We start from the raw sequence: 14734 nt of genomic DNA, 5'->3' as shown, positions 1-14734 counted from the left end.
AAAAACAATGCTTTCAAGTAAAAGTAGAAGTGTTTTTTGTTATTTTTCGATAAAATTTGCATGAAGAGCAAGCCGTTTGTGTCTCCCCTCCCCCTCCTTTAAAAATATTCCGAATGACGGAACTGGAGAAAGATCTAGAAAATATTTTATTTAGATTAATAATGATATAGATATAGATTGATGGATACCGCCACGAAACTTATTTAAGCAGCCGCCGAAGGCGTCAACATTGGCGTAAAAAGGCAGATGATAATATTGATATATAGAGAAAAACATTGATTAATACCGTCGCTTAATTGTCTAAGCAGCCGCCGAAGGCGGCAACCCTGGCGTAAAAAGGCGGACCAGCTGGTCGCCGAAGCCGGCTAGTGTCAGAAGATAAGCTTACTACCAAACGGAACGACCTTGAGTGTCACGGATTTAGACAAAATCCTAGATATCGTTCAATTCCCACTAAGTATGAGCCCAGGTAAAGCGGTTTGACTGCATAGGCTCTAGTTCGGCTGCAACGGGTGTCCAAATTTGATAATTCGAACCCAGAAATGCAATGGAGTTTCTTTAATAATTCCCATTTTTACCCTTTTTTCTGCTATTGTACTTCAGTATGAGCTATTTCTATCCACTTACCTTTGAATTAATTACGGTGAATACCAATTTTTAATAAGTGGTTCTCAAATTTAAATTTGATTCTACTTTTAATTTCAATAATTTACATGCCAAAATAACATAGTTACAGGATATTTATCGTTTTCAAATGAAACTAATTATTTTCGTTTTATAATAATTCTCTGCAAGTAAAAAGTATTTATCGTTTGCTAATAAAAACATTTACTTTAACTAGGTATTTATCGTCTGCTATCAAAGATGTTCCACAATGGTGAGAAAAAACTGGGGGAATTAGAAAAAGCTCTAATTGTTATGTAACGTATTGTATGTGCACATGGCACATACAAAAACAGAAATACAAGATCGTTTCGACGATTCAAATAATTTAAATAATGCTCATAAATAAATAGGTGTTCTCCCTTCCTCTCGTTGTACTAACAAAAGATGAAAAATGTGCAATAACATCAAACACAGTGTCGAAGTCTGAAATTCCAATGGAAACGCCATTGCATTTCTGGGGTCTAACTAGCAACTTTGGACCCTCGTTTCAGCCAAACGAGGGCCTATGCCGTCAAACCTCTTTACCTGGGCTCATATGTAGTGGGAATGAACCTATATATAGAATTTTGTCTGAATCCGTGACCCTCAAGGTCGTGTCGTTTGGTCGTTAGACAGGAAAAGAAATGATATTCCTACCTGTCATCCGACAAAAGCAGCAATATTAGACACAGGTACGAAACAGGGAACCCCGCTCTGCTATGCCATCTGGGGCTTCCAGAGAACGGACCTTTCGGCCGGGGCCCCCTTACCCGTAAGGGAACGAGATCTAAACCACTTACGACTCTAGACACCGTGGACCCAGGTACGGACCTGACTCCGGTGGTGCCCATTGCCTACTCACTGTTCCACTCGATAGCCATTGGGCAGATACAAATCTGCTCAAACGCAAGTAAAGAGTGGTCGTTTTACATAGGTATGCATTTCATTTTTTCCTTGAAGTATACATATATTTTTTGAAATAACTTGAACATTTTTGCAAATCTCAGATAAATTTATAAAACTACTGTAAAAATAATTTTTTTAAGCTACTCATGAAACTTAACACCCATATACATCGTAAAAACATCGCTTGTAAAAGATATAAAGAGAGTTTTCTAATATGTTCATTTTTTCTCTTTTTGTTCTAGTATTACCGCCCGTGATGCAGAATTTCGTCTTTTGAAAGGGCTTTAAAAATGCTGAATCAAGGCATTTTCCAGAAAGAAAAGAAGGCTTTTTGGATATTGGAAAATGTATGAGCTGTTTATTAGTATTCCAGCAACAAAAATGCCTTAAAGCTGTTTTTTTTTTCCATAAAATATGCTGCGCTGAAATTAAAGCATTAACAGTTTTGGCTATGCAACAAATTTTCATTGTTGAATAACGGGAACTGATTAAGTTAGATCCCTTAGCTTTCATTATGTTATTTTCAGATTATTGCACCGTGTTTTACATTGTTCAACATACTTCATTTCTTAAGAATATATTACTAAAAAATATTTTGAGGAAATCAAAATGCTCAGATTAATAAGTTTAAATTGAATATTGGATAATCAGTAGTTTTTTTGCTTAAATGGTATCTCTTTGTAGATTTTATCCCAAAACACCAGTCAACAAAAAATAACTTTTTGTCTGCATCTCGGTTTCAAATAGTCAAGTCCTACTAATTTTGAGCCGAGAAAAACAAATATGGTAGTGGATTTTTTTTTTTATTAGCTCTTGTTTTCAAGATACATAAAAATCCATTGGAGAAAGATGCACAGAAACCACACATTGATTGAAAGGTAATGTTACGAAGAAGAAAAACTGTGTGCAATAAATGTTATTAAATAGGTTCTGTTTTATTAAACAATGCTTATTTTTCGGAAAACAGTGGTTGCTTATGGCTGATTGCTGTAAACGCTTCATTTTCGATTGCTTTTTGTACGTCAAAGAAGGACCATCTATTGTAGTAATTCAGCAGCATTTGGTGAACATTAACTCAGCCTAATGACCCTGGTATCTGCGTTCCATTGTAAAGATATCTTGGTGAAATCTTTTCTCATGCTCACTGTTCATAGCTTTAGCTTCAAAGCAAAATATTCTGGAAGAAGTGAACAAAATAGAGTTTCAGAGACACATCATTCATTATTAGCCGCAGAACTTTTGTATTGGTTGTTTGACCAACTGGTTTTAGTTCTCATCTTCTCTGCTGCTTAGAAATACTTGTAATACGCTCTTAAAGGCTTCTTGGGTGTTTTTTGCTTGCCTCGCAATTTTGTTTTTCAAAAATCGTGATTTTAATAATTGTATGTATTTGGAGGGTCGTTAAACATTCTCACCTTAACCTTAGCTTCAATGTATCTTGGAAATTTCCCTCTAAGGTATTGGAAAATTGTCTTTGATCTCAGCTTTCAGGAAGTTCTTCATTATTCCCAGCAGAATAAGTATGGGTATATGGGTAGGAGTAGAAACGGTTGGATCTACTAGAGGCTAATTTTGTGCATTTCTCTTCCCTTAATTTAAATTTCTTGAAGTCCATTTCGGATTTCGCGTAATGAGATTTTCCATCACAACCTTGGGACGAAGTTTAGAAGGGGGGAGTGGGGTGGGGGGGGGAGTTTTTCTGTCAGCTAGAAAAAAAGAACATTAGTGAGACTTCACTATCGCAAATGGCTCTGTATCTCGAAAACTAGAGCTAATTTCAACTTTTTATGGTGATTTCCGTGTTTAGTAAGGCAAAATACTTCGGAAATAGCTATTTTTGAGCCAGATGCATTTTTCGTGTTGACTAGTGTAATTAATTAAATATGATATTAGTTATTCACGGTACCATACCAATAAAAGAAAATATGTGCTAGAAGTTTTAGTTTAGGAAAGAAAATTTACTTTTTAAACCCTTCAAAAACGCATGCTAATATAAAAAGAAACAGTTATTTGTTTCACTTTAAAACGAAAGTTGATATGCAGTAGGCGAAAATTGTTGCAGTAAATAACATTCACTGAAATGCAGATGTAGTTTTTCATCAAAATTTTCACTAATCGTTTATTATAGATAAGATTTGACTACTTTTTAAACATTATTAAACTTCATTTACGTGTGATATCGCAATAAAAAAGCATGAAAATAAAAAATCTGTCGGGATTAATCTAGCTGTTTGAAACATGTATCGACATTAGTTTTATAATTAAACATTCTGCCTTCTTAATAATTTTCTCTATTATCTTCCCGAATTTCTTTTTTTTTATAATAGTTATCATTATTTGATGCTAAAATTATCTACTTTTATGCAATCAAATTGTATTGTTGAGGAAACACAGCTTATTGAATGAGCTACTTTCATTGAATCGTGCATAGTGTTTTTCATAATTCTTCCTTTGAAAATATACTCGTATTTGCTTTAGGTATCATAAATAAATTAAAATCTTGGATTAAAGAACTTCAATTTAAAATAAAAAACGCTTAAGAACTCGGTTTTTTTGTTTTCACAATCCTTGAAATTTGGTAAGATGACTCGGTTCTGTCATCAGGCGATTTAATTAGACGGAAAAGAAAACAGCTTCACCTAAAAATTCTATATCTTATTTAGAATTGCAGCCCGGAACGATTCTTAGTGTGACTTGCAATCCTCTTCCATACGAGTATGACTCTCCTTTTGGGTTTTTTTTCCAGATGGTTATTTTCATGAAAACCTTTATCAAGTAATCTAAAAATAATAATTTTAAGTCAATTGCTACTAAGGTCAACAAAGAAGGCCTCACTGTTCCCTGCCAACGATACAAAGAACTGCTATCACAGCATCCTCCTGCAATATGTGCCTTACCATTCCGAAAATAACTCGTTAGATGGCTTTAAATTTGCTTTCTCCCTTCTGTCCTTTCTTTGTGTGCATGTGCTGTTTTTCGTTTGCTGCGAATGGTTACCTACCCTATAAACGTGTTTCTACGGCATATGTGTACGGTGGAAGTCGAACTTCACCTCAAATTAAGGTAGAGAAAAGTGAAGCAGCGCACTGCAAACTGTTATTCTAAATTTTCACAAGACAACAACAAAGACAACAAGAGCTTTTAAGAGAACAGGGTGAAATAATGGAAATATATGCATCATTGACTTATGCTCAGGGTTGCCAGGTTTGGCTGATATTATCCACGTTGGTTAATTTCAATCACACTTGATTAGAAAAAAAGATAGATTTATTAATTAAATTTAGTTAATAAACTACTATTTAAAAAAACTGTATTACAAGCAAGGGACGTCCATTACAAATTTAAAAAAACGTATTTGGAACTTGAGTGAATGAATAAAAAGTATTTTATCAACGGTTGTAAATTTGAGCAAGATATATATGTACATATAAGGAGTGAATATTGGAATTGAAAAATGAGGTATCTATTAAACCTTATATTGAAGATTCACAAAACGAAGCAAATTAAATTATATGTCTGCTATGCGCATAAACCATTAGGGATCAAATTATAGAACTATATTTTATTCAGATGTGGGTAGAAATTGTTTTGTTCCCTTTAAAGTAATTCAACATTGTTATGACATTTTAGTTCCGTTTCATTCCGTTTTTATTTCCTATTCCTGAAAGCAGATTATGAGCTTTGCATTCTGAAACAGACGTAAGAGGGCACTCTCCCCACTTTGTATTCCTCACTAAATATTCATGCATTACATGGTACAATCGCGGCTTCTTGAAATCCGTCTCCTTCCGCGAAGTTTAATTTAAAATTTTATACGTTGTTTTTGCCTCAAAATAAATAATGTCATGTGTTTTCTGCTAATACGTTGCTAGTTTTTGCTTCAAATTTTGTCAATAATCAGCATTATGATTTTTATCTTGTAAAATAGATAAACTGTTATAACTACAGTATTTTGCAGTATATTTAGTGCGAGGAAGATAAAATACACTGTGATCGATCAGAAGAAATTTAACTAAGCACGCTTGGAACTCCCAAACATATAATAGTCAATGATCGAATAACGCCTCTTACGTCATTAACAATGAAACTCACGCCCCGGCATGATAATTTCATAATGTGTTTTGGTAATGTTTAAAATGCAGGGAAAGCCTTTATCGCGACAAGGTTAAACTGGTTGCGGTAACTTAACTGTTTTACTGGTAAGACTCATTTCAGGGAAATAAAGAAACGAAAAAGTGGTCAATAATAGTTGCTATCTACCGGAGTTTAAGTTTAATCCACTGGAAATAGGGTCAACATTCGAACGATCAAAATAATCCAAAACAGGAAATTACTTCGTTCAAATGCAGAAGCAATTTTCACCCGTCATATCTTGACGAGCTATTTTCTAGTACAGTAGAGCGCCGATTATCCGAACACGTCGGGACCGACTCTAGTTCGGATAAGCAAAAGTTCGGATAATTGGACAGACAATTTAAAGGATATCCCTATCTATACAAAAACCTTCACACTTTATCCAGGCTTAGGACTGGCAACACTGTTAGTGCTGGCGTGTTTAAAAATGTTTTTTTTTGTCTTTTTTTCATTTTTTAAACTTTTTTTTAAAAAGATTATAATTTAAGTAAAAAAGCTTTTGATTTTTTCTTGCTTCAAAGAAGACATTCTTTTCAATGCTGCCATATCTCTAATGCTTCTTAAATGCATTGCTTGAATAGGATCAGCGTCTTTCTGCCTTTCGAGCCATTTCATAGCTTTTTCCAAGCATTCAAAGGCTTCGCTATGTGATGGACCTGGGTCATTTTCAGAGCATTCATTTTCAATTTCATTTTTATTTTCTTCATTTTCGCCTTCAATCTCAGCCACAATCTCATTGTCATTTAAAATCTGATATCCAGGGTCTTGCATGTCACAATTTAGCCACTCATTAATTTCTTTTTCCTCATAATTTAGGATTCTTCCCATCTCTTTTATAGTTTTACACTCCTCATTTTCCTTATCAGATGCTTCTGCTCCAGTATCAATTTTTTCCCTGTTTAAAATTTTATTCCAGGCATTTTTTAACGTTGATGATTTTACAAGCTTCCAGGAATCGGCAGCCATAATGCAACAATCTTTTAAATTAATGTTTTTGGCATTCTGGGAATCAGGCTCTTCAGTGTCTTCTGATAGAAGCATCTTTCTCAACATTTGCTTTCTATAAAAGCGCTTAAATGTCTCTATTACACTCTGATCCATGGGTTGCATCAGTGATGTAACATTAGGTGGCAAAAACTTTACTCGGAACTTCCCATTTTCCCGTTCAAGGGTATCTGCACACGGATGTGAAGGTGCATTATCAAGAAGTAGGAGTACTCTGCCCTCTTTCTTCATATCTTCTTGATGTGTCTTAACTTTAGGAATGAATGTGTGATCATACCAATCAATGAAACCTTCTGATGTCATCCAAGCCTTCCTTTGAGAAGTGTAAATTACTGGCAGATTTTTCCAATTATTAAAACATCGAGGCTTCTTTGAATGTCCTATCACGAACAATGGTATTCGATGGTTACCGGTTGCATTTGCGCAATTAAGAACTGTGATTCTTTCTTTGTTTAATTTAGTTCCAGAAGCACTTTTTTCGAACCCAGATGCTAATGTTTTTCGGGGTAAAGATCTCCAAAACAGGCCGGTCTCATCTGCATTGTAAATAAATTCTTCTTCGTATTTTTCTGATTTTACAAATTCAATAAATTCTTTTACGAATTTCGTAGCAGACTCTGTAGATGCAGATAATTTTTCACCATGCAATCCGATTTCGCGTATACCATGCCGTAGCTTAAAATTTCTAAGCCACCCAGAGCTTGCTTGAAATGTATTAGTATTTTCTCCATTCAACTTTTCGTTGAAAAATAGTGCCTTCTCACATAATAAGGGTCCAGAAATGGGATGACCAGATGAGCGTTTCTGCAAAAACCACATGTGCAAAGCTTTATCTACTTGATCATCAAAGGATTTTTTCATCGATTTTCTATCTAAGCTTCCTTGCTCACTTTCAAGTCCCGTTAAATACTTCATAATTGATTCTTCATTCTTTTTTATATCTGATATTGTAGACTTTCCTACACCAAACTCCGCTGCTAATTTTGAAGCGGCTTCATTATTTTTCAGCCTCTTCAATATCTTTCCTTTGTCTCCTAGCGAAAGAACAACTTTTCGCTTTCCAGACATCTTTTCACCTTCGTTGCAGAAAAAGAAATGAGCTAGATCGCTGGTGCAATCAACAACCGGTATCAAGAAACCTTTAGTAACAACCACTAACAACTCTATTAACAACAAGAATTAACAGCGGCTAGCAACCGATATCGACGATAACAAACTCTAAAAAAAGCAGAGCACATGATTCTGAGCAACTCACTTTGTCAACGTAGATACGTCACACAAACCAGTTTTTCCCCACGTGTCCACAGCGAGGGTGGGGGGAGAAGAATGCAAACAGGAATTTTGTGCGTTGACCTTGGTTTCTCAATCCCTTTCTTCAAACCTTTTGTGTTCTCTCTTCCCACTAACAAAACTCCCCAAAAATACCTTGCAGTTTCCGGATTAAAATTTGTATGGCAAGAAAGAAAAGAAAAAAGATAGATAACAGGGTGAAAAAAAGAGTACGTACGTAATTGAAAGCTTGGTTGGAAGGGACAGAAAAAAAAAATTAGGTTTTGGATGAAAAATATGCCGTTCGCATAAAGTTCGGAAAAAAATTTTAAAAAGGCGAAAAACACGGTTCGGATAATTGGAAGTTCGGTTAAAAAATTTTAAAAGGCGAAAAACACGGTTCGGATAATTGGAAGTTCGGTTAATTGGAGTTCGGATAATCGGCGCTCTACTGTAAATAGAAAGATCAAAGCACCTATTTTAAAGAAAACAGTTTACACAGAAAAAGTGATACTGTTGCATTGATAACATACTTTTCTCTTTAAATATCATAAGCATTGCAGTAGAATATGGAAAATTTCTATGCATTAAACTATCTAGTGGTGACGGATATAACATCTATATCAAGCTTTGTGAAAATAGGTGAGAATGTCGTGGACTTCACATTAGGGTCCCTGTTGCGTGACAGTCTTGTTAAGTCACTCTAGAGTCAACAACAAGTTGCAGAAAATTAGGAATGATAGTCCACGCCGATGTTAAAAAGTGGCATTGAAGTCTGCATAAGGTCACAAAATGTCAGGTCGTGAGTCAATTGTTGCGGTGACGTGCCATTGGAAACATTTGAAAGATATCCAAATTCATTACAGAGTAATTCCTCTATTACGTGACAATTCTGTCTCTTCGTGACTAGGATCGCTGTGACTGGCAGCCACAGCGAACTGAAATTTGTAAGCTGTTGCAACCTGTTCATGATTTGACGATTTTACCAGTGAAGATATGTTACCGTCACGTGACAGGGAGCGTCATGGCACTGTCGCGAAACTTTCACACGCGAATCTCATTTTATTAAATGGACTTTTAGAGCTTTAACTTCAGACTTCATAGTACAAAAAAAATTATGTCAATGATAAAAAAATAATTGAGAATGAATTCGAAATGTATTAAGTTATCTCACTGCTTGATATCTAAATATGTATGCATTTTTTTATCAGTAGATAAAATGTTTCGCTCACCCAATCTTCGCGAATTCGTTTCCTTGAATTTCACAAAATTGTTTATGTGTGGAACTTTTGGTTCACAAAATAGCAAAGAAAAGAAATAAAGTACAATAAATGAATCACTCGTAAGCCATTATATTAAAAAAAAACTTCGCAATATTATCCAAAAGCAGCGGGTTACGAATATGTTCGGTAAATCTCTCCATTGTAGATACACCTTTTAGTACCTTTATAGCATACAAGTAGAGCTTAATTAATGTTTCATGTCAAAAAAAAAAAAAAGTTGTGCAAGTTTAAATCTCAAATATCAGTGATATATTTTACCTAAAAGATTATTTTTCGTTTCTTTTTCCAGGAATATACGAAATAGGAATTCTTCTTTGCATTTAAAAAGCGGAAAAATAGACGTAATGTCCTTTTTTGTGGTTTCTCGACCTCATTAAATATTTATGTTTTCCGATGCATCCGTGGCACACGTCCAAAAACGTTTCCTTTTGTCGATTTCTTCTATTTTTACAAACGAAAACTTCATAATATATTTCAGACGCAGAATGGTATCATTTTATAAACAGCTTATCCTTTTTTTTCTTTAAAAAAAACCAACTCTCATCTTTCTCAAAGCTCAGGATTATCAGGAATAATTTCAATAAATAAAATGTATTTTAGATGGGGGAGTTTTAAGTTTAAAAAGATTTTTCAGGATAAAATTTACCTTCAGTTTTTTTCGTCTCTGGTCAAGCAAAATCTATTATTTTTGTGTAAAAATATGACATTAACTTCAGATTCATCAATATTCATATTCATTTATTTAGTAGTATTGAATTTCAGATATTATTGTTATCTAACATTGAATTTGTACTTTTTAATTGTTTTTGTATAGAAAATGAAATCTTTCATTTGCGAAAGCGGAATTATCTCTTTGATCACATCAGTATTTTATACGCAGGGGAGGAGCAGGGGAGAAGGATTCGACCAATGCATATTGCCCAGAAAAATATGATATTTTATATACATGTAAGGACTGTTATTACACTCTCTCTCCAAAGGTCAATTTGGGTTGCAATTGGAGTTAGATGTACTTTTACCTATCAACTAACATGCTAGGTTTCTCAGTAGAGTTCGAAAACATAAGGTCCACGCGATGTTTCATCCTTAAAACTCCCCTCGACGCGTTCCTAAAATCTTTAGAAGATATTTACTTTTTGAATAATGATACATAGCAGGGATCATGTAACTGTCCAGCTATTTTATAACTGATTCTAAAAACTATTGCTTTCTTGTATATTATGATATAATTTTCATTGAATAAAAAGCGGAAAGAAGCAAGTTTTTTTTTGATTGTTCTTAACTGCTTTTGCATTATCCTTATAGCCATGAAACGTTTGGTTGATTGCAGACTACATCTATTCAGCTAATGAACAGGTTGATTGTATGTACTGTTCAAAAAACAAAACAAAACAAAAAAAAAAAAAAAAACGCGAAAACTGTTCTAGTAATATACAAGGAAAGAACTGAAACATCTAGAGGCAAAATGTGCTAATATTAAAATCTTAAAGTTAACTGATATGAAAATATTAAAAGAAACATTCATTTGTTTTGGGGCAAGAGATGGTACAGTTGCTGTTGCTGATCCCCTTGGTTCAGACCCCTAGATCAAGTCCAAGAGATTGTGTGGCACTAAAAGGTCAGAAACACTCCCACTCTCATCCGACAGTGGAATCACGAAGGCATCGATATAAAAGATAGTATGAGAGGGAGAAGCACTAACCGAATAAGGGCAGGTAGAAAGACCCTTAAGCAACCGTCGAAGACCAGACTTCTAATGTGGCCAGACCTTAGACTAAATGTTTCGGCAAGTATTGAGTGGATGTTCTGCAAAGGCAATCTAGAATACTCTGCGGTGTACCAGTCGTGTTCAGGAGGAATCCTCCAAGTTTTTTTACTTAGTCAATTAACATGAAAAGGACCTCTGAAGATTCTTAAGACTAATGATGGAGGAGTGGAGAGGTTACTACCTTCCATGGCGTTTCGATCAGCGACATCATTCATTAATATCAACATGAGAGGGAATCCACTCATGTTGATATGTACTGTAAACACACAGCTGTATATATAACTGTAAACACACAGCTTCCATCTGGGGCAACATACCCAACTTGGTTGTATTATCTTGCCTTATAAGTCATAAATATCTTGTCAGTCTCTCAAGTATTGAATGGAACTCCTGCTATCAGCCAGGATTCGTACATCACGAATACCAGAGTCCAAGGTGAGGCCCAAGGCTTAATTTACGGAAATGAGTTTTGAGCGAAAAACAGAACAAAAGTCATGATTTATATGCAAATGATTTATGTTTAATTCTCAAAAGAACGCCACTACCAGTTCTTCCCGAATCGGATTTGCTTCCATTGGTACAAATAATAAAAGCTTCTGGTTGGATATTGTCAATGACTTCAGTAGAAAGTTGACGCGACAGCTCTGGGTTCTCGTTTTGTTTTGTAAAAGCCAAGTTTAAAAATTCGTTGAAAACCACGTTAATAAGAGATGTAGTGGGAGTCAAAAAATTATAAGTTGTGTAGGATACATAGGTACTACCCCTATGTCGATCAATCCCTACTTATTCATAAAATCAAGAGGGCCATCCTTCTTCAGTCTTTTGTTGTCTGTCCAGTTTGATAAAAAGTTCGAAGTTCTGTTGTATGACGTAAGACTCTTGAGCATACCTTTTACTTTGCAAACTTTTGCTACCCTTCTCTGTGATAGGAACTGGAGATAAGCCTCGTAAAGAACTATATTATTAGGACAGGAATACCTAAGTCCAGTGATGGTTCTGGGTGCACTTAGTTAGACCGAGATGGTACTAGAAGCCGTGGTTGGTGTTGCTACATGGCATGCTTTCAACAAATATCAATGAAAGCTTATCTATGGTTTGAACCTTCCATGCGTTCTATTCAATTCTTCCAAAAGTCCACTTCGGGTCCATAGAAACAAAAAGAAATCCGAAAGAAATGGAAACAAATTCTATTGCCAGTGTTGTAGTAATTTTTGAACCCACTGTAAATTGTTTTGTGTAACCTTACTCAATAAAATCGGTGGCAGCTTAGCTGCCTCCACTGCTCTGGAGTAACTTAACTGATATAACTGGTGTAAAGTTACACATCGTTTTTGGAAGGTTATACCATGGTAATGTAACTATAACGTAACGTCTCACTAATTTCTGCGTATGGTTATACCTTAATTTTCTGTATGCTTACAGAGAAATTGCTTGAAAGGTTGCACGTTAGCAAAAATTAAGCATTCATTTGACTTTCTTGAACGATTTATCAAGTTCATGCTTTTTAACGACCAATATACTCCAATTATTCATTTGTTTTAATGCACAAACAAAACATTTTTATTAATCTAAGATAAAAATGACCTAATTGGGTTCTGAACTCTTAACGCGAATCTCAGACAGGTCGTAGAGCAAGAAATTTTACCGCTTGGCCACCAAGGGCGGATTTAGTTTCGCTAGTAACAGTTTACCTGATCTGTGTTGATTCTGATCTTTACGCATGCACGTTGATTCATATTGAAACCATAGTGCAAGATTCCTCCAACAAATTGAGTTTTTAATACAATGATACTATACACTTCAGACTTGGCGTAGCATCACAGCCACTAATACTGGTACATTGGTTACACATTTTTTAGTGACTAAACAATAACTGGTGAGCAAGACTATAGTTGGAGCAAACCAAACCTGACAGCGTCAAAATGCAGTTGTTTGGATCTGTGTAGCCTTTGCAATTCTTCCAGATTAGGTTTGCCTGAACTATAGGTAATATGGATGTCATTTTGAGACTTCCATGTGTTTACAAAAAAAAAAAAAAAATGTATCTACGTCATCATTGTTTGGTGAAAAGAGCTGTTTTTTTGAAGGTTAGTGATTTTACATTTTCATCTCCAGTCGGTGTACAAATGCGAAGAAGCAGATTTACACTAGTTTTACTTTTAATCTGGAAATTTTCTGGAGGGTGGCCCAAAGCGGGTAGGTTAATAAAAAACGATCGAAAGTTCAAGTTTCTAGCTTTTTACCGTTGCAATTTTGGTTTTATTTCCTAGTTCAAACCCAATATTTATTTATTAACAATTATTACAAACATCTTCAATTATTACTTCGAAAAATCCACTTTGCTCTACCAGGGTGCCCAAAGCAGGTAAGCCGTTCAGGTAAAGCGGACAAGCTTAACTAATTGTAATTTGGTACATTTGTCAATCAAATATGAAGTAATAAATAGTTAAACCAATTGACTAACTGCCACTATAAAAAAATACTAATTACAGTTATACTTATCGAATTTAAATTAAAAAATCTATGTCAGCGCATTTGATTATGAAACATAAGGAAATAATTCATTGAATTATTAGACTAGCTAATTGCCATTATGAAAAATAAATTAAATTGTTAAAGTTATACTTATCCCACTTAAACAGAAAATCTAAGTCAGTACATTTGTTAACAAAACATATAGAAAGTGCGTAGACCGTTTTGCTTTACCCACTTTGCCCAAAAGCACGTTTTTTATTTCAGTAATTATAAGCTTTAATTAAAATATAAAAAAGCGGAATGTACATCATAACTTAAAGGTGCATGGTGTCAGAATAACGTAATATTATTTAGAATTAAAAAATAAGTTGGTCTTCAACTAGTCATCAATCACAAGTTACATATCTACAGCTTTGTTTTTTTTTATAGAAATGTATCATTCTGTGTATTTTAAGTCTGGTTACGTCTTGCCGCTTCTCCAGCTGCTTCACTGGTACTGATTGAAACTCGGGGATATTTGGGTAAACATGACATACTTATGCATCGCCACTTGCACACCATGCGGTGGCATACGAATACATACCCGCTTTGGGAGACATACCTGCTTTGGGCCTCCCTCTTCTACCGAAGCCATTTAGTTGCGAATTTCACCTTCTTTGCTATTTTTGAGGAGCAATTTAGGTGCTTTCCTTTACCCCATAGTCGATGTACTCTAGGTTAAATGGAAACAAAGTTTTTCATTCTTAAGAACCAGTTTTTATAAGAACCGGGGAGAATTTGGGTGTTCGGATATATACTATTTCTGATTTTGCTCAAATTTTTATAGTGGATTCTTTTAAAGATATTAGAAGATATGTATTTTTCTTATCCCCCCCCCCAAAATTTTTTTGGGAACCTGTAAAAATCCGTCAAGTGGAGTCCGACGTGAGGTTTTTCCAAATCAGCGTTTTTTTTTAAATTCAATTATTTCTGTGTATTGAGAATCAGCCAAAATTCTTTTGTTGACAATATGACATTTGGCCCTTAAATTGCCATATATCGCAAATTTTGTGGCTGACTTTCAGCACAGCCTTTCAGGGGTCGCCAAACTTTGTCGAATGTGAAATGTTTAAGGCCCTCTGGTTCCCTGCATTGAGACTCAACCATGGTTTTTGTACGTAATTTGTGCAACAATATATATAAACTACTCAATACCCTCATTAGTTGCATGACTCACCTTTTGCGCTGCAAAAAATGGCAGTTTTTGTTT

General features: G+C 34.9%; 1 protein-coding gene across 1 annotated transcript; it reads right to left on the bottom strand.

The window, feature by feature from the left end:
* Nucleotides 1-2631: 2631 nt before the first annotated feature.
* LOC129232513 (jerky protein homolog-like) lies at nt 2632-11255 on the bottom strand. The gene is made up of 3 exons (XM_054866652.1): nt 11192-11255; nt 6200-7853; nt 2632-2728 (listed from the first exon to the last, which is right to left on the bottom strand). The coding sequence occupies exons 1-3, from the start codon at nt 11253-11255 to the stop codon at nt 2632-2634; spliced, it is 1815 nt and encodes a 604-aa protein (XP_054722627.1).
* Nucleotides 11256-14734: the final 3479 nt, after the last annotated feature.

This window comes from Uloborus diversus, unplaced genomic scaffold (assembly GCF_026930045.1).
Source record: "Uloborus diversus isolate 005 unplaced genomic scaffold, Udiv.v.3.1 scaffold_1222, whole genome shotgun sequence".
Lineage (NCBI taxonomy): Eukaryota > Metazoa > Arthropoda > Arachnida > Araneae > Uloboridae > Uloborus > Uloborus diversus.
This window is presented reverse-complemented; position numbering and strand designations above follow the sequence as displayed.

Excerpts from the sequence above, each read along its gene's own strand:
- LOC129232513 (XM_054866652.1), bottom strand. The coding sequence starts at position 11,255 with ATGAGTGGATTCCCTCTCATGTTGATATTAATGAATGATGTCGCTGAT. Across the intron at positions 7,854-11,191 it reads TGATCGAAACGCCATGGAAG|AGTTGTTAGTGGTTGTTACT; the intron begins GTAGTAACCTCT and ends TGTTGTTAATAG. Across the intron at positions 2,729-6,199 it reads AAAAGAATGTCTTCTTTGAA|AATATTTTGCTTTGAAGCTA; the intron begins GCAAGAAAAAAT and ends CACTTCTTCCAG.